Below are 24,719 nucleotides of genomic sequence, written 5' to 3'. Positions count from 1 at the left end.
GTAGAGGTTCTATACTTTGACAACAGTGATGAAAGAGCGCTGCTGTAAACCCAACATTAATTTTAAGCCGCCAAAGTTCTTGTTCGAAGTTAGTTGTCATGCCAGTGTGCCAAATGGGGTAACGTTCGTGAGGAACACGAGTTTCAACTGACACGTACTATCCACGAATGATTCATTCAAGTTTATGTTGTTCTCTCATCAGATCATCAATTGATGATCTGAGTTCACCAGTCTCAGTACTGACTTGTGCTTGCATTCATAGGCACTTGAGGGATTTACCTATGTGTTTTTCAACAAACGGTTGATTAACAATAGGGTGTAAAACACTACACTTTGCATTCAATATTTCAGCTGTCGTTATTTACGCAGTAATTGATCATCGTCGGTAACACATCCGTTTAAAACGAAACCATAAGTCCAGAGTGTGCCCGTTAAAAGAGCACTTGTAGCCACTTTTCCAAGATTTGTCCCATTCCCTGTTGACAATCTTAAATGCGACGTCTTCGTATGGCGGTCCGGCACTGAAGCGGATTATAACCAAGTCTTTGCTCTCTTCACATGGGATACTGCTATATGTGGGCGTTGCCGACCTGTCAATCATATCCGGGTAAAAGATGGTAAATGTGTATCCCATGACAGTTTTTGGCGGGGGATTGTCGATGTCGTAATGGGTACGGTTGTACTTGTTCCAAACAAACCCTGTCTTAACACGGTTTAAGTATCTTGGCTTCCTCGGTATGTATTTAGATCCCCAAGTATACATTTGTTTCCGAAGTGTATATTCATTCTCGAAACTGATTTCATCCTCCTGCTCCACGTTTTCCACGTGCTCCACGTGCAGTGGATGGTTGTACATTTCAAGCACCCGCTGACGGGCTTTTCGAAGTTTTTCCCGATCGTCTGCCGGATCAGTAACAATTATGTCCCGGTCGATTTCAGATTCCTTTAAATATTTTGGAGAGTAATCTTCTTCAAAAAGGTCAATACTCCGCCGTACGTAATGACGAGTTATTGATTTTGAATGTCCTTTCTCTTGACCGACAACTGCAGTGGGTGACTTATTACCATGATGACTTGACACACCCGGCACTCCCTTCGTGTCTTTATCACGTGACTCCATAACAGTTTCTTTGGTATCGCCATTAGCGCACGACAGCTCTGAAATAATTGTATCAATATTTTGTTTTACTAAAGGTTTTTGGAGTTCTTGAAGTCTTGCGTACGATAGATAAAATCTTAATTTGTGGAGCAAACATTCCCAGTAACTTACATCGACGTCCTTTCTGGAGTCTATCTTCTCTTCAATTTGGTTCCTAAGAATGGCAAGCTGATTGATAGTTTTCCCTCTAAATACGACCTCGACATCTGGTGACACGGCCAGGTTTATCCCACTTCTCCTCAACGCGTCGTCATCCACGTTGTTCTCTTCCAGATAATGCCCTACAACGTTCATCACGTCTTCCCAGTAGACACAGTCATCACCCTCGATTTCTTGACACACTTTAATGTCCACAGCTACATCGCCAAGGTCACTGACACCGAGCCGCGCTATGACGTTTAAAGGATAATTGCTTGGATGGTCGGCGTGACCCGTCTCTTTAAAATGGACGAGCAAATCTATTGGCTGTGGTCTTCCTTGATTCAGACGTATCTTGGTTCGTTCTCGCGCTTGACGTAACATAAAGGCGTTTTCTTCTTTCTCCCAGTTTTCAAATTCTCCAGCCAGCTGAACTTTTCGTGTCTCTTTATTTTCTCTCATTCGCTCTTCACGAAGTCGCTCACGTTCTAAACGCCTTTTCTTTATATTTTCAAGCTCTGTCTTATGGTCTTCCAATAAATTCGTTTTCTTTCGACCACTGTCATAACCATGTCTTCGTTTTCTATCTCGCTGTTCCTTTTTGATCCACACAAATTCCTTATCAGCATTCTCATCAGGAATCAGTTTATACAAGGAATGTGCTTGTGGGGGCACCGCACTGCAGTTTTCCTTGTTGACGGACAAGAAAGGTCCATTCTTCAGTGGTAGCTGTTGACGGACTGGCGATGGCGTCTGAAACGCACTGCAGCAAAACTTCTTGCTTGGGGTTAACATTTTACGTGTTTACAAGTAAAATAACCAACCTGTATGTAACATTCATTCAGCGGTCCTTTCCCCTTGCTATCGACAACAATGCTCTCGACAACACACGCTCCTCTTATATATCACCGGTATGAGGTTTGTCGGACGATGGCGATGTACGGTAAACGACATCAAACGTTCATCCAACGTGTGAATGTTTATTATCTATGGAAATCCCCCTATTCTATAAATAGCACCAATGACAAAGGGAGGTAACCCCTGCGAAGTTGCGAGCTAATTGTCAAATGTTCGTGTCTTGATCACAGTGACTTGTTAAACCACGATGTAAACATTGAACTGAAATAATGCTGGGACATAAAAGATAACAAAACAAGTTAATAAACAACTGTTTTGATAGAAGAGGTACAGTATATGTACTCTATTCGTGGCAAAGAGAGCGTATCTGTCCATGTTGTGGTCACTGTCATTGTTTCCAAGGTAAACAAGACGATGCTGTGAGTCGAGAAGAGGCTATCGAGTTCGCACTGTGCAAAATGGCGACAAGGAAAGTGTTCGATGGAGTATTCCATGACCTGCCGGCCCAGGAGTCGAAGACAATACGTATTTTCTTCAGCTCGACGTTCACAGGTGAGGAAACGGATTACACTGTTTGACAACCTGCTCATATTATGTAGTCAACTTATTGGTTATTCGTTGCCTCCCTGGATACGGGCCGTTTGTTTATCAGTTGTAGTGTGATGCATCTGCACAGTCTTATATTTCCAGTTACACGTGCATCTACAAGAACTAAGATTTTAATTATTTGGGTATTTTGGACATAAAAAATATATGACTAAATGAGCCCCTTGAACCTAGCCGAGACCCAGAGACTGACTAGCGGAGCCTTGTAGATATTGACTATAATACTTATTAGGGGACTTAGGCTTATCCTTGGCTGATCCCTTGATTTCAGGGTGGGGTGGATGGGGTGTTTATCAGACGGGTGGATAACTAAATCATGAGAGATGTGTATGAAGATTTCTTATATTGATAAGGAAGAATTATATTATGATACTATAAACAAAAAATCATAAATACAAATGACACATTTGCATTGACCACAATGAACATTTGAAATGAATAAATATCATTTTGAAATATAATATGCATGTTAAATACCTGTGACATGGTTGTGGTTTAAGTAACCGTTCCATCTACTTATCCACTGACCTCAGCAATATACTTCTTTCTGACATTGCAATATTTATTATTAAAAGTCCCACTAGTTCTTGGGCTTATGACAAACATGAAACAATGCAGCTGCTATTAATGTGAAAAAAAAAAAAAATAAATGTTCTTAATCACTGAATACACACATAGCTTTATATTCAACTCTCTCACACACACTTGAAAGTCTGTACAATGTCAAGCAATTTTCAAACATATTTCAATGGCAAGAAATTATATTTTGTTGGAGCCATGGAGTGAAAAAATTCAAACATACCTTTCACCCAAACTTCCTGAGAACACAAAAGAAATATCCATACATGAATAATCAGTTCACCACTTGCAGCTCCAGTGAGTAAAACCAGCTGATCGCACAGCTTCAGCAGCTGTAACTTGCTGGTGCAGGTCATGTAGGTAATGGTGTAACAAGGATGTCTTGTAACAGAAGTCAGAACAAATGCCCTAAATCATACTTGTACTTGAAAATATATATCTACTTCGAAATATATAGACCCATGAAGATCCAGGTTAGAATTGGTCTCCAGCAACCCATGTTTGTCTTAAGAGACGACTAACAGGATAGGGAGAAAGATTTCCTTCCGTCCCCCCATTTTTTCCTTCTGTAGAGTAACTGAGGTAACGCAAAGTGGTTCGACCCTATATATTGTAATTGATATTTGGGCTTTTAGTTATTTTTGTGAGTTCTCTAGTAATTGTTGTCTTAGGTTTTGTTAATAATTTTAGTATATATTTAATATATATATTAGGGGTGTCGCGATACGGTAATGTATCGATGCATCGATACATTTTTACTGACGATACAATACGCGATACATGCTTGCGTGTATCGATTCCTATTTTAAAACTTTATCGATTCAAATTTTTATGCTATATCCATCTCCTTCAAAGTCTTGATAGTAAAATTATACGAGACCGCTCCGATAAATAGATGTAGCTAGCTTTACTTAAAAAATAGGTTGGAAACTAACAGCTTTTGTGATTGGCTTCAGTATTTTGGTGGACCAATCAGCAAGCGCGTACGTTGCCGGTAAGGTAATGCTATGAAAAGGCGCGAAAATTATGTATCGCGATACGTATCGTATCGTGACCTTAAAATCGTGATACGTATCGTATCGTGAGATGGGTGTATCGTGACACCCCTAATATATATACATATTATTTGGGATGGGGGAATGGGAGGAACTCTTACCCGATTGTTTGGTCCAGACTTGATTATTTACAGACCTGTGCCATATAGCTGGAATATTGCTGAGTGTGGCGTTAAACAACAACCAAAGCAAATCAAAATATATATACATGTACATGTCTACAGATATGTAAAGATACATTATATATTACATGCAGTCATCTATACATGCTTTCAGATCATTACTTGCATGACATTATTGTAATAGATAGAACTTTTGTTCTTTAATAAAATCAATATTTCAAAGTGCCTGCTACAGAGGAAGAAACCTCCAGAGCAAACAGGTCTCTATATATTACAATGTTGACAGTGTAATGTAGATGTATATCATGTTATTGTATTTGCACAGATTAGTTAATTGATGAAACAGGTTTCTTTGAGTATTACAATAAATAACATGGATCTCTGAGTTTTCAATATAACACACACAAAATCTCATTCATACTACACATAAGTGACAGTAGGGGAAAATATATGACAGACATTGTGTAGTTACACATGTGTTCAGGGATGTTAGTTACAGTAACTAAAGCATGTGCACACACCCACCACACCACCACACCCATCCCGCCCTGCCCCTCCATACACCACACCACGTCCTACCCTGCCCCTCCATACACCACACCACACCACACCACACCCATCCCGCCCTGCCCCGCCCTGCCCCGCCCCGCCTTGCCCTCTCCATACACCACACCACGCCCCACCCTGCCCCACCATGCACCACACCACTTCCCACCCTGCCCCACCATGCACCACACCACGCCCCACCCTGCCCCTCCATACACCACACCACGCCCCACCCTGCCCCACCCCTGCCCCTCTCCATACACCACACCCATCCCGCCTCTGCCCCTCCATACACCACACACACCACGCCCCATCCTGTCCCTCCATACACCACGCCCCACTCCTGTCCCACTCCTGCCTGCCCTCCATACACCACACCACGCCCGCCCACCCTGTCCCTCCATACACCACGCACCACCCTGCCCTGTCCCACCCTGCCCCTCCATACACCACACCACGCCCCACCCTGTCCCTCCATACACCACTTCCCACCCTGCCCCACCATGCACCACACCACGCCCCACCCAGCCCCCTCCATACACCACACCACGCCCCACCCTGCCCCTCCATGCCCCTCCATACACCACACCATCATTCCCACCCTGTCCCTCCATACACACCACCTCCCCACCCTGCCCCACCATGCACCACACCACGTCCCACCCTGCCCTCCATACACCACACCACCCTGCCCCTCCATACACCACACCACATCCCACCCTGCCCTCCATACACCACACACCCATCCCGCCCCTGCCCTCTCCATACACCATCACACCACGCCCCATCCTGTCCCTCCATACACCACGCCCCACCCTGTCCCACCCTGCCCCTCCATACACCACACAAAGTTCCAAATTGTCCCTCCATACACCACGCCCCACCTGTCCCATCCTGCCCCTCCATACACCACACCACGTCCCACCCTGTCCCTCCATACACCACGTCCCACCCTGCCCCACCATGCACCACACCACACCTCAGTAAACATGCATTATCATGCATAATATGTATTTGTATGGTATACATAATATAAGTCCTACACCTAAATACAACCCTGTAGGTGACACTTGGGCTTCAACTGGATTCCCTCAGTGGTGACAAGATCTAATACTTGCTGTTTGTAGTGCCTGGAATTACTGAATGCCCTAAACTATTTCCAAAGTTACCTTTTTGAGAGGCATATAGAAGTTGGAGTAAATATATAAATATATACATATACATTATCCTTGCTTATTTCCAAAGTTATTGGCCCAGTTAAAAACATTTCAATGGTGATATAATTATGACAATATGTATTGACTATTGAGACAAATATTAAAACACTGTAACAATATAACCTACCACACATATAGAAAACTAAGTAATATCAAAGCATATGAAATATATTTCTAACCTGTAATGATACTTGCTCTGACAAAACTAAACCCCATGCAAATGGTGGTGATGGTCAGTCAAGGTGTGGTGGCTTGTTAGCAGGTGCTTGCTGAATGCTAGGTCCACACATTGAACAAGGCCAATCAGGCATAAGCTGACCTGAACAAAGCAACCAACATGCTAAACACTTAATAAAAGTTCAAACTGAGAAGCTGTGGAGGGACTTGTTCAACAAAGCAGTCTTTGGGCTACTCTGGTCATAAATCTATGCTAAAGTAAGATCAGTAAAGATTTATGATCATCTTAGTACTAAGATTGCTTTGACAAATGGGACACAGATCTGTCATATTCATGGCAACACAGTTACAGGTGAATATATTATTTCAATACCATATATGGTAATATGCAAAATGTGCAAAGTTCACATATACACAACACTGCCACATAACTTTAGTCAGATATATTTCTCCATGCCAGTTTCATCCAATAGATTTGAATGTAAATTAGTCAAGAATGGAATTAGTGCCATATAGATTCCCAGTATTTTTTCTGACCATTTTCTGACCATACAACAGGCTCAGGTTCACAACATGGACAATATGAGCTGTCATGACACTTTGGGAGAAACAGGTGGTTCAGAATTCTTTAGCAGGTCTTGGGTTTGACACTTGATGTATGGCATATTTCAGATGTGTGCCAGTTGACTAAACTAGTAAATGTCAATGGATGTGGATGTTCCCCTTCTACAGAATAATGGGCTTCAAATGACTTGTGGACTCAAGTGATGACATTGTGTGTTGTAGATATGACGATGGAGAGGAACATGTTGATGAAGGAGTCAGTGCCCCGGCTCAGGGACTACTGTCTGGCCCGAGGACTAGACTTCCAGGTAGCACAGACTGAGGGAGTCGGGGGTGAGAGAGAGGAGGAAGGGCGGACAGGGAGGAGAGGAAGGGGCTGGACAGGGAGGATAGTGAAGGGTGGGAGAGGGAGGGAGGAGGGAAGGGAGGGAGAGGAGGAGGGAGGGAAGGGCGTAGGGTGGGGAATATGAGGTGGGGCAGAGGAGGGTGAGGGGTTTAGGTGAGGGAACATAGGGTGGGGAATGTGAGGTGGGGCAGGGACAGAGGGAGGGGGCTTAGGGTGAGGGAACACAGGGTGGGGAATGTGAGGTGGGGGTCAGAGGGAGGAGGGGTTTAGGTGAGGTGGGGCACACAGGCTAGGGGAGGGGTTTAGGGTGAGGATTAATGTCTAGATGTGAGGTGAGGGGTTGAGGGAGGGAAGGGGGTTTAGGTAACATGGTAACACTAGCTGTGAATGGAGAGTGAGGCCACGGAACACTGACTGCAGAGCTGTAACACTGAAAGTGGGGAACATGGTAACACTGACTGAATGTAAAGTGAGGCCATGGTAACACTGACTGAATGTAAAAAGTGAGGACATGGAAACACTGACTGAATGTAGGAAGTGAGGAGCACGGGTAACACCTGACTGAATGTAAAGTGAGGACATGGTAACACTGATTGAATGTAAATGGGGACATGGTAACACTGACTGAATGTAAAGTGAGGGACATAAGGTAAATGAGGGACATTACTGAATGTAAAGGACATGGTAACACTGACTGAATGTAAAAGTGGGGATATGGAACACTGGACTGAATGTAAAGTGGGGACATTGTAACACTGACTGAATGTAAAAATAGGGGAACATAACACTGGAATGTAAAGTGGGACATGGTAACACTGGAATGACATGGTAACAACTGAACGGCTGGGGACATGGTAACATGACAGAATGTAAAGTGAGGGACATGGTAACACTGACTGAATGTAAAGTGGGGACATGGTAACACTGACTGAATGTAAAGTGGGGACATTGTAACACTGACTGAATGTAAAGTGAGGACATGGTAACACTTACTGAATGTAAAGTGGGGACATGGTAACACTGAATGTAAAGTGGGGACATGGTAACACTGACTTAATGTAAAGTTAGGACATGGTAACACTTACTGAATGTAAAGTGAGGACATGGTAACACTGAATGTAAAGTGGGGACATGGTAACACTGACTTAATGTAAAGTTAGGACATGGTAACACTGACTGAATGTAAAGTGAGGACATGGTAACACTGAATGTAAAGTGGGGACATGGTAACACTGAATGTAAAGTGGGGACGTGGTAACACTGAATGTAAAGTTAGGACATGGTAACACTGACTGAATGTAAAGTGGGGACATGGTAACACTGAATGTAAAGTGGGGACATGGTAACACTGACTGAATGTAAAGTGGGGACATGGTAACACTGACTGAATGCAAAGTGGGGACATGGTAACACTGACTGAATGTAAAGTGAGGACATGGTAACACTTACTGAATGTAAAGTGGGGACATGGTAACACTGACTGAATGTAAAGTGGGGACATGGTAACACTGAATGTAAAGTGGGTACATGGTAACACTGACTGAATGTTGAACTGTAATCTTGTTGAAGGTGGTTGACATGCGCTGGGGTGTGAGGGAAGAAACATCCGTGGACCAAATGACAACAGAGCTGTGCCTGAGGGAGGTCAACAATTGCCAACAGATCTCCATGGGCCCAAATTTTGTGGTAACTAAATACCTGTATTGAAACTCTAAACTTTCTTGTCTTGTGTCTCAGGTGTTGTTTGATATGTGATGTTGTGTTCCAGGTGTTGTTTGGTGTGATGATGTGTTCCAGGTGTTGTGTTCCAGGTGTTGTTTGATGTGTGATGTTGTGTTCCAGGTGTGATGTTTAATGTGTGTTTGATGTTGTGTTGTTCCAGTGCTGTGATGTGCGATGTGTTTGATGTGTGGTGTTGTGTTCCAGGTGTTGTTTGATGATGCAAGGTGGCAGGTGATGTGTGATGTTGTGTTCCAGGTGTTGTTTGATGTGTGGTGTTGTGTTTCAGGTGTGCTTGATGTGTGATGTTGTGTTCCAGGTGTTGTTTGATGTGTGGTGTTGTGTTCCAGGTGTTGTTTGATGTGTGATGTTGTGTTCCAGGTGTTGTTTGATGATGTGGTGTTGTGTTCCAGGTGTTGTTTGATGCGGATGTTGTGTTCCAGGTATGTTTGCATGTGTGGTGTTGTGTTGCCAGGTGTTTGCATGATGTGATGTTGTGTTCCAGGTGTTGTTTGATGTGTGATGTTGTGTTCCAGGTGTTGCATGATGTGTGATGTTGTGTTCCAGGTGTTGTATGTGATGTGTGTCCAGGGTGTTGTGTGATGTTGCCAGGTGTTGTTTGATGTGTGATGTTGTGTTCCAGGTGTTGTTTGATGTGTGGTGTTGTGTTCCAGGTGTTGTTTGATGTGTGATGATGTTGTGTTCCAGGTGTTGTTTGATGCGTGATGTTGTGTTCCAGGTGTTGTTTGATGTGTGATGTTGTGTTCCAGGTGTTGTTTGATGTGTGATGTTGTGTTCCAGGTGTTGTTTGATGTGTGATGTTGTGTTCCAGGTGTTGTTTGATGTGTGGTGTTGTGTCTCAGGTGTTGTTTGATGTGTGATGTTGTGTTCCAGGTGTTGTTTGATGTGTGATGTTGTGTTCCAGGTGTTGTTTGATGTGTGATGTTGTGTGTTCAGGTGTTGTTTGATGTGTGATGTTGTGTTCCAGGTGTTGTTTGATGTGTGATGTTGTGTTCCAGGTGTTGTTTGATGTGTGGTGTTGTGTTCCAGGTGTTGTTTGATGTGATGATGTTGTGTTCAGGTGTTGTTTGATGGGTGCGGTGTTGTGTTCAGATGTGTGTGTGTTGTGTTCCAGGTGTTGTTTGATGTGTGATGTTGCAGGTGTTCCAGGTGTTGTTTGATGTGTGGTGTTGTGTTCCAGGTGTTGTTTGATGTGTGATGTTGTGTTCCAGGTGTTGTTTGATGTGTGATGTTGTGTTCCAGGTGTTGTTTGATGTGTGATGTTGTGTTCCAGGTGTTGTTTGATGTGTGATGTTGTGTTCCAGGTGTTGCATGATGTGTGATGTTGTGTTCCAGGTGTTGTTTGATGTGTGATGTTGTGTTCCAGGTGTTGTTTGATGTGTGATGTTGTGTTCCAGGTGTTGTTTGATGTGTGGTGTTGTGTTCCAGGTGTTGTTTGATGTGTGATGTTGTGTTCCAGGTGTTGTTTGATGTGTGATGTTGTGTTCCAGGTGTTGTTTGATGTGTGATGTTGTGTTCCAGGTGTTGTTTGATGTGTGATGTTGTGTTCCAGGTGTTGTTTGATGTGTGATGTTGTGTTCCAGGTGTTATTTGATGTGTGATGTTGTGTTCCAGGTGTTGTTTGATGTGTGATGTTGTGTTCCAGGTGTTGTTTGATGTGTGGTGTTGTGTCTCAGGTGTGCTTGATGTGTGATGTTGTGTTCCAGGTGTTGCATGATGTGTTGTGTTGTGTTCCAGGTGTTGAATGATGTGTTGTGTTGTGTTCCAGGTGTTGCATGATGTGTGATGTTGTGTTCCAGGTGTTGTTTGATGTGTGATGTTGTGTTCCAGGTGTTGTTTGATGTGTGGTGTTGTGTCTCAGGTGTTGTTTGATGTGTGGTGTTGTGTTCCAGGTGTTGGATGATGTGTGGTGTTGTGTTCCAGGTGTTGCATGGTGTGTGATATTGTGTTCCAGGTGTTGTTTGATGTGTGATGTTGTGTTCCAGGTGTTCCTCGGTGATAGATATGGCAGTTGTCCTCTACCAGCCACAGTGCCTGTCACTGATTTCAGAGTTTTTCATCGTGTTGCAATGGCTATGGGTAAAGACATTTACCTCCTGGATAAATGGTATCTGCTTGACAACAATGCTGAACCGCCAGTTTACCAGATACAGCCAATCACAAACCTTCTACCTCATTACAATGACCGAGATCCAGCCAATCAGCATCTTCAAGAAAAAGTAAACCTTGACATGAATTCCATTTTTACATAACTAGCTGTGATATTCTGTCCGATTGCAAGGATATACCACATTGATTTACTTGATACATACGTTTGATAATAAGAGCTTGACCATTGAAACTAAGCTGATAAGGTTAAGATTTATTGTTCATAATTTCCCCACCATCTTGTATAACTAACAACATTCTATATCTACTGATTGTTTGTAATGTCATAGTCTGGAAAATGAAACTGACTTGGCACAGTTTTGGAAATGGAGATCTTCAGATGACTGGAATGGAGAGCTACAGGGTTATCAAAATGGCCATGTCATGTTATTAGTTTGGAAACATAAACAAGTGTTTTCCTGTCAGGACCAGAAGAGATGGAGAGAAGTTCAGAGCACACTACTGTCACTTTACCATGATCTGGCACAGGAGGCTCACCTGACCGGACACCTTGACCAGCAAGCATATGACAGATACTTTATGTCAGGTACTGTATCGGCAGATACTTTATGTCAGGTACTGTATGGGCAGATACTTCATGTCAGGTACTGTAAGTATGAATACTATATGTCAGGTACTGTATGGACAGATAAATTATGCCAGGTACTGTACGGGCAGATACTTTATGTCAGGTACTGTATGGGCAGATACTTCATGTTAGGTACTGTAAGTATGAATACGATATGTCAGGTACTGTATGGACAGATAGATTATGCCAGGTACTGTATGGTCAGATACATTATGTCAGGTACTGTACGGACAGATACTTCATGTCAGGTACTGTATGGACAGATAGATTATGCTAGGTACTGAATGGGCAGATACCTTATGTCAGGTACTGTATGGTCAGATACTTTATGTCAGGTACATATTTATGTCAAGTAGTGTATGGAGAGATACTTTATGTCAGGTACTGTATGGACAGATACTTTATGTCAGGTACTGTATGGGCAGGTACTTTGTGTCAGGTACTGTATGGATGAATGCTTAAGTCAAGTACTGTATGGACAGATACATTATGTCAGGTACTGTATGGGCAGATACTTCATGTCAGGTACTGTATGTATGAATATTTATGTCAAGTAGTGTATGGAGAGATACTTTATGTCAGGTGCGGTATGGACAGATACTTTATGTCAGGTACTGTATGGACAGGTATTTTATGTTAGGTACTGTAAGTATGAATACTTTATGTCAGGTACTGTATGGAGAGAGATAGATTATGCCAGGTACTGTATGGACAGATACTTTACATGAAGTACTGTATGGACAATGCTTTATATCAGGTACTGTATGGGCAGATACTTTATGTCAGGTACTGTATGGACAGGTATTTTATGTTAGGTACTGTAAGTATGAATACTTAATGTCAGGTACTGTATGGAGAGATAGATTATGCCAGGTACTGTATGGACAGATACTTTACATGAAGTACTGTATGGACAATGCTTTATATCAGGTACTGTACGGGCAGATACTTTATGTCAGGTACTGTATGGACAGGTATTTTATGTTAGGTACTGTAAGTATGAATACTTTATGTCAGGTACTGTATGGAGAGATAAATTATGCCAGGTACTGTATGGACAGATACTTTACATGAAGTACTGTATGGACAATGCTTTATATCAGGTACTGTACGGGCAGATTCTTTATGTCAGGTACTGTATGGTCAGATACATTATGTCAGGTACTGTAAGTATGAATACTTTATGTGAAGCACTGTATGGACAATGCTTTGTATCAGGTACTCTATGGACAGATACTATTATGTCAGGTACTGTATTGATAGATACTTTATGTGAAGTACTGTATGGATAGATACTTTATGTGAAGCACTGTATGGACAATGCTTTGTATCAGGTACTCTATGGACAGATACTATTATGTCAGGTACTGTATGGACAGATACATTATGTCAGGTACTGTTTGCCCAGGTACTTTATGTGAAGCACTGTAGTGACAGGTACTTTATGTCAGGTACTGTAGGGACAGGTGCTTTATGTCAGGTACTGTATGGACAGGTACTTTATGTCAGGTACTGTATGGACAGGTACTTTATGTCAGGTACTGTATAGACAGATACTTTATGTCAGGTACTGTATAGACAGATACCTTATGAGAAGTAGTGTATAGACAGATACTTTATGTCAGGTACTGTATGGACCTGGTACTTTATGAGAAGTAGTGTATGGACAGATACTTTATGGCAGGTACTGTATGTCAGGTACTGTATGGACAGATGCTTTATGTCAGGTACTGTTTGGACAGGTACTTTATGTCAGGTACTGTATGGACAGATACTCTATGTCAGGTACTGTATGGACAGGTTCTTTATGAAAAGTACTGTATGGACAGATACTTTATGGCAGGTACTGTGTGGACAGGTACTTTATGAGAAGTACTGTATATACAGATACTTTATGTCAGGTACTGTAGGGACAGGTACTTTATGTCAGGTACTGTAGGGCAGGTACTTTATGTCAGGTACTGTAGGGACAGGTACTTTATATCAGGTACTGTATGGACAGGTAATTTATGAGAAGTAGTGTATGGACAGATACTTTATGTCAGGTACTGTATGGACAGGTACTTTATTTCAGGTACTGTATGGGCAGATACTTTATGCCAGGTACTGTATGGGCAGATACTTCATGTCAGGTACTGTATGTATGAATATTTATGTCAAGTAGTGTATGGAGAGATACTTTATGTCAGGTACTGTATGGGCAGGTACTTTGTGTCAGGTACTGTATGGATGAATGCTTAAGTCAAGTACTGTATGGACAGATACATTATGTCAGGTACTGTATGGGCAGATACTTCATGTCAGGTACTGTATGTATGAATATTTATGTCAAGTAGTGTATGGAGAGATACTTTATGGCAGGTGCGGTATGGACAGATACTTTATGTCAGGTACTGTATGGACAGGTATTTTATGTTAGGTACTGTAAGTATGAATACTTTATGTCAGGTACTGTATGGAGAGAGATAGATTATGCCAGGTACTGTATGGACAGATACTTTACATGAAGTACTGTATGGACAATGCTTTATATCAGGTACTGTATGGGCAGATACTTTATGTCAGGTACTGTATGGACAGGTATTTTATGTTAGGTACTGTAAGTATGAATACTTAATGTCAGGTACTGTATGGAGAGATAGATTATGCCAGGTACTGTATGGACAGATACTTTACATGAAGTACTGTATGGACAATGCTTTATATCAGGTACTGTACGGGCAGATACTTTATGTCAGGTACTGTATGGACAGGTATTTTATGTTAGGTACTGTAAGTATGAATACTTTATGTCAGGTACTGTATGGAGAGATAAATTATGCCAGGTACTGTATGGACAGATACTTTACATGAAGTACTGTATGGACAATGCTTTATATCAGGTACTGTACGGGCAGATTCTTTATGTCAGGTACTGTATGGTCAGATACATTATGTCAGGTACTGTAAGTATGAATACTTTATGTGAAGCACTGTATGGACAATGCTTTGTATCAGGTACTCTATGGACAGATACTATTATGTCAGGTACTGTATTGATAGATACTTTATGTGAAGTACTGTATGGATAGATACTTTATGTGAAGCACTGTATGGACAATGCTTTGTATCAGGTACTCTATGGACAGATACTATTATGTCAGGTACTGTATGGACAGATACATTATGTCAGGTACTGTTTGCCCAGGTACTTTATGTGAAGCACTGTAGTGACAGGTACTTTATGTCAGGTACTGTAGGGGCAGGTGCTTTATGTCAGGTACTGTATGGACAGGTACTTTATGTCAGGTACTGTTTGGACAGGTACTTTATGAGAGGTAGAGTATGGACAAATACTTTATGGCAGGTTACTGTATGGGCAGGTACTTTATGTGAGGTACTGTATAGACAGATACTTTATGTCAGGTACTGTAGAGACAGGTACTTTATGTCAGGTACTGTAGGGACAGGTACTTTTTCTCAGGTCCTGTATGGACAGGCACTCTATGTCAGGTACTGTTTGGACAGATACTTTATGAGAAGTAGTGTATGGACAGATACTTTATGTCAGGTACTGTATGGACAGGTACTTTATGTCAGGTACTGTAGGGACAGGTACTTTATGTCAGGTACTGTATAGACAGATACCTTATGAGAAGTAGTGTATAGACAGATACTTTATGTCAGGTACTGTATGGACCGGTACTTTATGAGAAGTAGTGTATGGACAGATACTTTATGGCAGGTACTGTATGTCAGGTACTGTATGGACAGATGCTTTATGTCAGGTACTGTTTGGACAGGTACTTTATGTCAGGTACTGTATGGACAGATACTTTATGTCAGGTACTGTATGGACAGGTTCTTTATGAAAAGTACTGTATGGACAGATACTTTATGGCAGGTACTGTGTGGACAGGTACTTTATGAGAAGTACTGTATATACAGATACTTTATGTCAGGTACTGTAGGGACAGGTACTTTATGTCAGGTACTGTAGGGGCAGGTACTTTATGTCAGGTACTGTAGGGACAGGTACTTTATATCAGGTACTGTATGGACAGGTAATTTATGAGAAGTAGTGTATGGACAGATACTTTATGGCAGGTACTGTATGGACAGGTACTTTATTTCAGGCACTGTATGGACAGATACTTTATGGCAGGTACTGTGTGGACAGATACTTTATGAGAAGTACTGTATGTACAGATACTTTATGGCTGGTACTGTATGGACAGATACTTTATGGCAGGTACTGTGTGGACAGATACTTTATGTCAGGTACTGTATGCACAGGTACTTTATGGCTGGTACTGTATGGGCAGATACTTTATGTCAGGTACTGTATTGACAGATACTTTATGAGAAGTACTGTATGTACAGATACTTTATGGCTAGTACTGTATGGACACATACTTTATGGCAGGTACTGTGTGGACAGATACTTTATGAGAAGTACTGTATATACAGATACTTTATGGCTGATACTGTATGGACAGGTACTTTATGTCAGGCACTGTATGAACAGATACTTTATGTCAGGTACTGTATGGACAGGTACTTTATGGCTGGTACTGTATGGGCAGATACTTTATGTCAGGTACTGTAGGGGCAGGTACTTTATGTCAGGTACTGTAGAGACAGGTTGTTTATATCAGGTACTGTATGGACAGATACTTTATGGCTGGTACTGTATGTACAGGTACTTTATTTCAGGTAGTGTATGGACAGATACTTTATGGCAGGTACTGTGTGGACAGATACTTTATGAGAAGTTCTGTATGTACAGATACTTTATGGCTGGTACTGTGTGGGCAGATACTTTATGTCAGGTACTGTATGGACAGGTACTTTATGTCAGGTACTGAATGGACAGGTATTTTATGTGAAGTATTGTATGGACAGATACTTTATGACACATACTGTATGGACAGATACATTATGTCAGGTACTGTATTGACAGATACATTATGTCAGGTACTGTATGGACAGGTATTTTATGTGAAGTACTGTATTGACAGATACTTTATGTTAAGTACTGTATGGACAGATACATTATGTCAGGTACTGTATTGGCAGATACATTATGTCAGGTACTGTATGGACAGGTATTTTATGTGAAGTACTGTATTGACAGATACTTTATGTTAAGTACTGTATGGACAGATACATTATGTCAGGTACGGTATGGACACATACTTTATGTCAGGTACTGTATGGACAGGTATTTTATGTGAAGTACTGTATGGACAGATTCATTATGTTAAGTACTGTATCGACAGATGCATTATGTCAAGTACTGTATGGACAGATACATTATGTCAGGTACTGTAGGGGCAGGTACTTTATGTCAGGTACTGTAGGGACAGGTACTTTATATCAGGTACTGTATGGACAGGTAATTTATGCGAAGTAGTGTATGGACAGATACTTTATGGCAGGTACTGTATGGACAGGTACTTTATTTCAGGCACTGTATGGACAGATACTTTATGGCAGGTACTGTATGGACAGGTACTTTATTTCAGGTACTGTATGGACAGGTACTTTATTTCAGGTACTGTATGGACAGATACTTTATGAGAAGTACTGTATGTACAGATACTTTATGGCTGGTACTGTGTGGGCAGATACTTTATGGCTGGTACTGTATGGACAGATACTTTATGGCAGGTACTGTGTGGACAGATACTTTATGGCAGGTACTGTGTGGACAGATACTTTATGGCAGGTACTGTATGGACAGATACTTTATGAGAAGTACTGTATGTACAGATACTTTATGGCTGGTACTGTGTGGGCAGATACTTTATGGCTGGTACTGTATGGACAGATACTTTATGGCAGGTACTGTGTGGACAGATACTTTATGGCAGGTACTGTATGGACAGGTACTTTATGGCTGGTACTGTATGGGCATATACTTTATGTCAAGTACTGTATGGACAGATACTTTATGAGAAGTACTGTATGTACAGATACTTTATGGCTGGTACTGTATGGACAGATACTTTATGGCAGGTACTGTGTGGACAGATACTTTATGAGAAGTACTGTATATACAGATACTTTATGGCTGGTACTGTATGGACAGGTACTTTATGTCAGGCGCTGTATGGACAGATACTTTATGTCAGGTACTGTATGGACAGGTACTTTATGGCTGGTACTGTATGGGCAGATACTTTATGTCAGGTACTGTAGGGGCAGGTACTTTATGTCAGGTACTGTAGGGACAGGTTCTTTATATCAGGTACTGTATGGACAGATACTTTATGGCTGGTACTGTATGGACAGGTACTTTATTTCAGGTAGTGTATGGACAGATACTTTATGGCAGGTACTGTGTGGACAGATACTTTATGAGAAGTACTGTATTGACAGATACATTATGTCAGGTACTGTATTGACAGATACATTATGTCAGGTACTGTATGGACAGGTATTTTATGTGAAGTACTGTATTGACAGATACTTTATGTTAAGTACTGTATGGACAGATACATTATGTCAGGTACTGTATTGACAGATACATTATGTCAGGTACTGTATGGACAGGTATTTTATGTGAAGTACTGTATTGGCAGATACTTTATGTTAAGTACTGTATCGACAGATACATTATGTCAGGTACTGTATGGACAGGTATTTTATGTGAAGTACTGTATGGACAGATACATTATGTTAAGTACGGTATCGACAGATGCATTATGTCAAGTACTGTATGGACAGATACTTTATGTGAAATAGTGTATGGACAGATACATTATGTCAGGTACTGTATGGACCAGCATTCGAAATAACCACTAGCTCAGTAGCCCGTTTCTAAGACGTGTTGAGATTGGTCAGACTTGAGTCTGATTGAGTATGACAGAGTGCTTAACTGGAATGTCACTATTTGAATACTAGTAGTTATAAACCTGAAATTTGTGCTGAATCATCTGGTCCTGACAATTTGTAACGCTGATGTTTAACTTTGAACTTTATGAAAAAGTAATAATTAGCTACTTTTGAGAGTTTTGTATCTTTATCTAGTTTGGCTAGTAAATTTTCATTCGGGCTAGTAACTTTTAAGACTTCCTAGCCCGGTGTAGCAGGCCATTTCTTCCCCGGTCTAAACTTTCCCCGGGGAGAATCTGGCCTAGGCCAAACTTTCCCTGGGGAGGTTTTGTCCTAAAGTACTGTCGGAAATAGAAAAACACTGTTTTTTCACATTTATATCTACAATTTATGTAGTTAATATATGAAAGTGTGAAATATCTGTTAAACTAAATTCGCCTAACTACAGTATCAGCGGTAGGAGATAGGAAACGTAAAAGAAGGACTTTACTTAGGAGAGATTAGTGCAGAAATGAGCCATGCGGTCTTTTTCTAAGTCCAGTGCGACTTATTTAGAACAGACCATGACTTTATGCAGATTAATATGCGATGATATTGTACTACAAATGACACTTTTTAAATGCCCATTTTGAAATTAGACTTAGCTTCATTATAAACGATAGTTGACATAAAATATTACAACTTTAATACTGAAACTATTAAGGATGTAGCTACCATTGAGTCTCACTATCACTATAAAAAGAAACAGGTAGGAGGGGTCGTCTCAAAAGCAAAACCAGGATGGGTGTTGGAGACGGTGGTTGGGGTCGGGCTGGGGGATAGAGATATCAGCTATAAAACTATAAGATAAGATAATCAATAGAGACATATTCGATACACATGAAAAAGCATAAAATATGTTTGAGATGATCCCTTGTGCCTGTGCACAGCACATGCATTTCATGCCAAGTGAGTCCAGGGTCCGTTGTTATACCTGGCTGAGTGACCTAATTGCCAACTATAGTCTGATCTATTGTTTGCAGCAGCTATTCATATTTTTTCTAAGTTTCGTCCCAATTTACGAGTAAACATGTTTTTCTTGATATACTATTACACATCCCACTGAATGCCTAGGCCGATGTGGGTTATTGCGACATATGCTATTTGCAATTGTGCATATTTTAGGGATACAGAGTAACAGCCTAAAAACAGTTGTTTTCTATTTCCAACAGTACTTTAAGATATTATTTCCCCAGGGAAAGTTTGGGCTAGGCTAAAGTTTCTCCCCCTAGGCCAAACTTTCCTCCCTGTTTTATATGAAAAGGGGGAGATTCTGGCCTAGTTAGGCTACCTCTTCCCCTATCACAAGGGGGAGAACAAGTTATTATAAACATCAAACCACCATTCCTATGATGACACATTGCATTAGTTCCTCATCTGTCCAAATCATGTCACAAAAAGATGTAAACATTCAGTTGCACGTTTGATGGGTAAGTAATTATAAGATGCAATATACACAGGTTGCTTGCTCTGTTATCATGCTGTTTATTATCTAATATTTGTTGTATTTATGTATAAATGTAATGGAACATTATTCACATAAGCTTGTTTACTAATCCATAATCACTTTGGGTGAATGAAATATATTTCAGATATCCATGGGCCAAGTTTACCTGTTATCAAACCTTGTCTTTTGAATATAGAATAAGGCAATATAGTTGAATGATAGATGATACAGCATTTGATGTAGATATTGTGTTGTGTTGTTGTTGTTGTCTTGATGTTTTACGCCTACTTCCAACTGTTAAGTTGATGTTGCCGACGTGGATGCCATATTTAAAAGCCATGAATGAGGGAATAAAATTTTGAATGGATATGGGCATCCAAGTAAATACTGGGTATTTAGTTAAAGTTTCAAATATAGTAATGATTTTGAGATAAGCCAATTTGGAATAAGTGGGGATAAGTAAATTATGGAAATATAAAAATACGTAATTGATAATATAAAACAAAAGTAATGATATGATATATAATAAAGTAAAGATACATTTTGTAATATTAAATTATTTTTAATAATTTGGAATTAGGGAATTGTGTTGGGTCAAACATGATTTGACAAAACAAAATGTGAACCATGTACATGTTATATATGAAGATGACCTGTAAATTGTTAATGGAACTTGACATCAACATGAATATCTTATCAATATGTTCACATGAATAGCTATGTCTTGTTTTCATTTCTGACTTTTTCAAGACGAACATAAACATGAAAACAAGGTTGGGGAATAAATAGCCTAGCTAAGCCAGAAGTACTGTGTGGACAGATATTTTATGTCAGGTTCTGTATGGACAGATACTTTATGTGAAGTACTGTATGTACAGATACTTTATGTCAGGTACTGTATGGACAGATACTTTATGTGAAGTACTGTATGGATGAATACTTATGTCAGGTACTTTGTGGACAGATAGATTATGTCAGGTACTGTATGGACAGATACTTTACATGAAGTACTGTATGGACAATGCTTTATATCAGGTACTGTATGGGCAGATACTTTATGTCAGGTACTGTATGGACAGGTACTTTATGTCAGGTACTGTAAGGACAGGTACTTTGTGTCAGGTACTGTATGAACAGATACTTTATGTTAAGTACTGTGTGGACAATGTTTTATATCAGGTACTGTATGGACAATGTTTTATATCAGGTACTGTATGAACAGATACTTTATGTCAGGTACTGTATGGACAATGTTTTATATCAGGTACTGTATGGACAGGTACTTAATGTCAGGTACTGTATGGACAATGTTTTATATCAGGTACTGTATGGACAATGTTTTATATCAAGTACTGTATGGACAATGTTTTATATCAGGTACTGTATGGACAGATAGTTTATGTTGAGTACTGTATTGACAATGTTTTATATCAGGTACTGTATGGACAATGTTTTATATCAGGTACTGTATGGACAGGTAGTTTATATCAGGTACTGTATGGACAATGTTTTATATCAGGTACTGTATGGACAGATACTTTATGAGAAGTACTGTATGTACAGATACTTTATGGCTGGTACTGTATGGACAGATACTTTATGGCAGGTACTGTGTGGACAGATACTTTATGAGAAGTACTGTATATACAGATACTTTATGGCTGGTACTGTATGGACAGGTACTTTATGTCAGGCGCTGTATGGACAGATACTTTATGTCAGGTACTGTATGGACAGGTACTTTATGGCTGGTACTGTATGGGCAGATACTTTATGTCAGGTACTGTAGGGGCAGGTACTTTATGTCAGGTACTGTAGGGACAGGTTCTTTATATCAGGTACTGTATGGACAGATACTTTATGGCTGGTACTGTATGGACAGGTACTTTATTTCAGGTAGTGTATGGACAGATACTTTATGGCAGGTACTGTGTGGACAGATACTTTATGAGAAGTACTGTATTGACAGATACATTATGTCAGGTACTGTATTGACAGATACATTATGTCAGGTACTGTATGGACAGGTATTTTATGTCAGGTACTGTATGGACAGATACTTTATGTTAAGTACTGTATGGACAGATACTTTATGTCAGGTACTGTATGGACAGATACATTATGTCAGGTACTGTATGGACAGGTATTTTATGTGAAGTACTGTATTGGCAGATACTTTATGTTAAGTACTGTATCGACAGATACATTATGTCAGGTACTGTATGGACAGGTATTTTATGTGAAGTACTGTATGGACAGATACATTATGTTAAGTACGGTATCGACAGATGCATTATGTCAAGTACTGTATGGACAGATACTTTATGTGAAATAGTGTATGGACAGATACATTATGTCAGGTACTGTATGGACCAGCATTCGAAATAACCACTAGCTCAGTAGCCCGTTTCTAAGACGTGTTGTGATTGGTCAGACTTGAGTCTGATTGAGTATGACAGAGTGCTTAACTGGAATGTCACTATTTGAATACTAGTAGTTATAAACCTGAAATTTGTGCTGAATCATCTGGTCCTGAATTAGCTACTTTTGAGAGTTTTGTATCTTTATCTAGTTTGGCTAGTAAATTTTCATTCGGGCTAGTAACTTTTAAGACTTCCTAGCCCGGTGTAGCAGGCCATTTCTTCCCCGGTCTAAACTTTCCCCGGGGAGAATCTGGCCTAGGCCAAACTTTCCCTGGGGAGGTTTTGTCCTAAAGTACTGTCGGAAATAGAAAAACACTGTTTTTTCACATTTATATCTACAATTTATGTAGTTAATATATGAAAGTGTGAAATATCTGTTAAACTAAATTCGGCCTAACTACAGTATCAGCGGTAGGGAGATAGGAAACGTAAAAGAAGGACTTTACTTAGGAGAGATTAGTGCAGAAATGAGCCATGCGGTCTTTTTCTAAGTCCAATGCGACTTATTTAGAACAGACCATGACTTTATGCAGATTAATGTGCGATGATATTGTACTACAAATGACACTTTTTAAATGCCCATTTTGAAATTAGACTTAGCTTCATTATAAATGATAGCTGACATAAAATATTACAACTTTAATACTGAAACTATTAAGGATGTAGCTACCATTGAGTCTCACTATCACTATAAAAAGAAACAGGTAGGAGGGGTCGTCTCAAAAGCAAAACCAGGATGGGTGTTGGAGACGGTGGTTGGGGTCGGGCTGGGGGATAGAGATATCAGATATAAAACTATAAGATAAGATAATCAATAGAGACATATTCGATACACATGAAAAAGCATAAAATATGTTTGAGATGATCCCTTGTGCCTGTGCACAGCACATGCATTTCATGCCAAGTGAGTCCAGGGTCCGTTGTTATACCTGGCTGAGTGACCTAATTGCCAACTATAGTCTGATCTATTGTTTGCAGCAGCTATTCATATTTTTTCTAAGTTTCGTCCCAATTTACGAGTAAACATGTTTTTCTTGATATCGTATTACGCATCCCACTGAACGCCCAGGCCAATGTGGGTAAATTGCGACATATGCTATTTGCAATTGTGCATATTTTAGGAATACAGAGTAACAGCCTAAAAACAGTTGTTTTCTATTTCCAACAGTACTTTAAGATATTGTTTCCCCAGGGAAAGGTTTGGGCTAGGCTAAAGTTTCTCCCCCTAGGCCAAACTTTCCTCCCTGTTTTATATGAAAAGGGGGAGATTCTGGCCTAGTTAGGCTACCTCTTCCCCTATCACAAGGGGGAGAACAAGTTATTATAAACATCAAACCACCATTCCTATGATGACACATTGCATTAGTTCCTCATCTGTCCAAATCATGTCACAAAAAGATGTAAACATTCAGTTGCACGTTTGATGGGTAAGTAATTATAAGATGCAATATACACAGGTTGCTTGCTCTGTTATCATGCTGTTTATTATCTAATATTTGTTGTATTTATGTATAAATGTAATGGAACATTATTCACATAAACTTGTTTACTAATCCATAATCACTTTGGGTGAATGAAATATATTTCAGATATCCATGGGCCAAGTTTACCTGTTATCAAACCTTGTCTTTTGAATATAGAATAAGGCAATATAGTTGAATGATAGATGATACAGCATTTGATGTAGATATTGTGTTGTGTTGTTGTTGTTGTCTTGATGTTTACGTCTACTTCCAACTGTTAAGTTGATGTTGCCGACGTGGATGCCATATTTAAAGCCATGAATGAGGGAATAAAATTTTGAATGGATATGGGCATCCAAGTAAATACTGGGTATTTAGTTAAAGTTTCAAATATAGTAATGATTTTGAGATAAGCCAATTTGGAATAAGTGGGGATAAGTAAATTATGGAAATATAAAAATACGTAATTGATAATATAAAACAAAAGTAATGATATGATATATAATAAAGTAAAGATACATTTTGTAATATTAAATTATTTTTAATAATTTGGAATTAGGGAATTATGTTGGGTCAAACATGATTTGACAAAACAAAATGTGAACCATGTACATGTTATATATGAAGATGAACTGTAAATTGTTAATGGAACTTGACATCAACATGAATATCTTATCAATATGT

General features: G+C 40.1%; 2 protein-coding genes across 2 annotated transcripts in view; one reads left to right on the top strand and one right to left on the bottom strand.

Annotated features, from left to right (window-relative positions):
• Positions 1-376: 376 nt before the first annotated feature.
• On the bottom strand, positions 377-2,092 carry LOC124258270 (cactin-like). The gene has a single exon (XM_046692337.1). It carries the CDS (start codon positions 2,090-2,092, stop codon positions 377-379), a length of 1,716 nt encoding a protein of 571 aa, XP_046548293.1.
• A 311-nt stretch (positions 2,093-2,403) lies between these two features.
• Positions 2,404-24,719, top strand: part of LOC124258347 — a 44,356-nt gene continuing 22,040 nt past the window's right edge. Inside the window, exons 1-5 of the mRNA XM_046692436.1 lie at positions 2,404-2,707; positions 7,244-7,329; positions 8,937-9,053; positions 11,093-11,326; positions 11,682-11,802. Of these exons, the coding sequence (XP_046548392.1) occupies positions 2,614-2,707; positions 7,244-7,329; positions 8,937-9,053; positions 11,093-11,326; positions 11,682-11,802 (652 nt within the window). The 5' untranslated portion in view covers positions 2,404-2,613. The remainder of the gene's footprint in view (positions 2,708-7,243; positions 7,330-8,936; positions 9,054-11,092; positions 11,327-11,681; positions 11,803-24,719) is intronic.

This window comes from Haliotis rubra, unplaced genomic scaffold, assembly GCF_003918875.1.
Source record: "Haliotis rubra isolate DU_JTF1 unplaced genomic scaffold, ASM391887v1 Scf69, whole genome shotgun sequence".
In the NCBI taxonomy this organism is placed as follows: Eukaryota; Metazoa; Mollusca; class Gastropoda; order Lepetellida; family Haliotidae; genus Haliotis; species Haliotis rubra.
The sequence above is the reverse complement of the archived record's forward strand: the minus strand, read 5'-3'. Positions and strand labels throughout refer to the sequence as shown.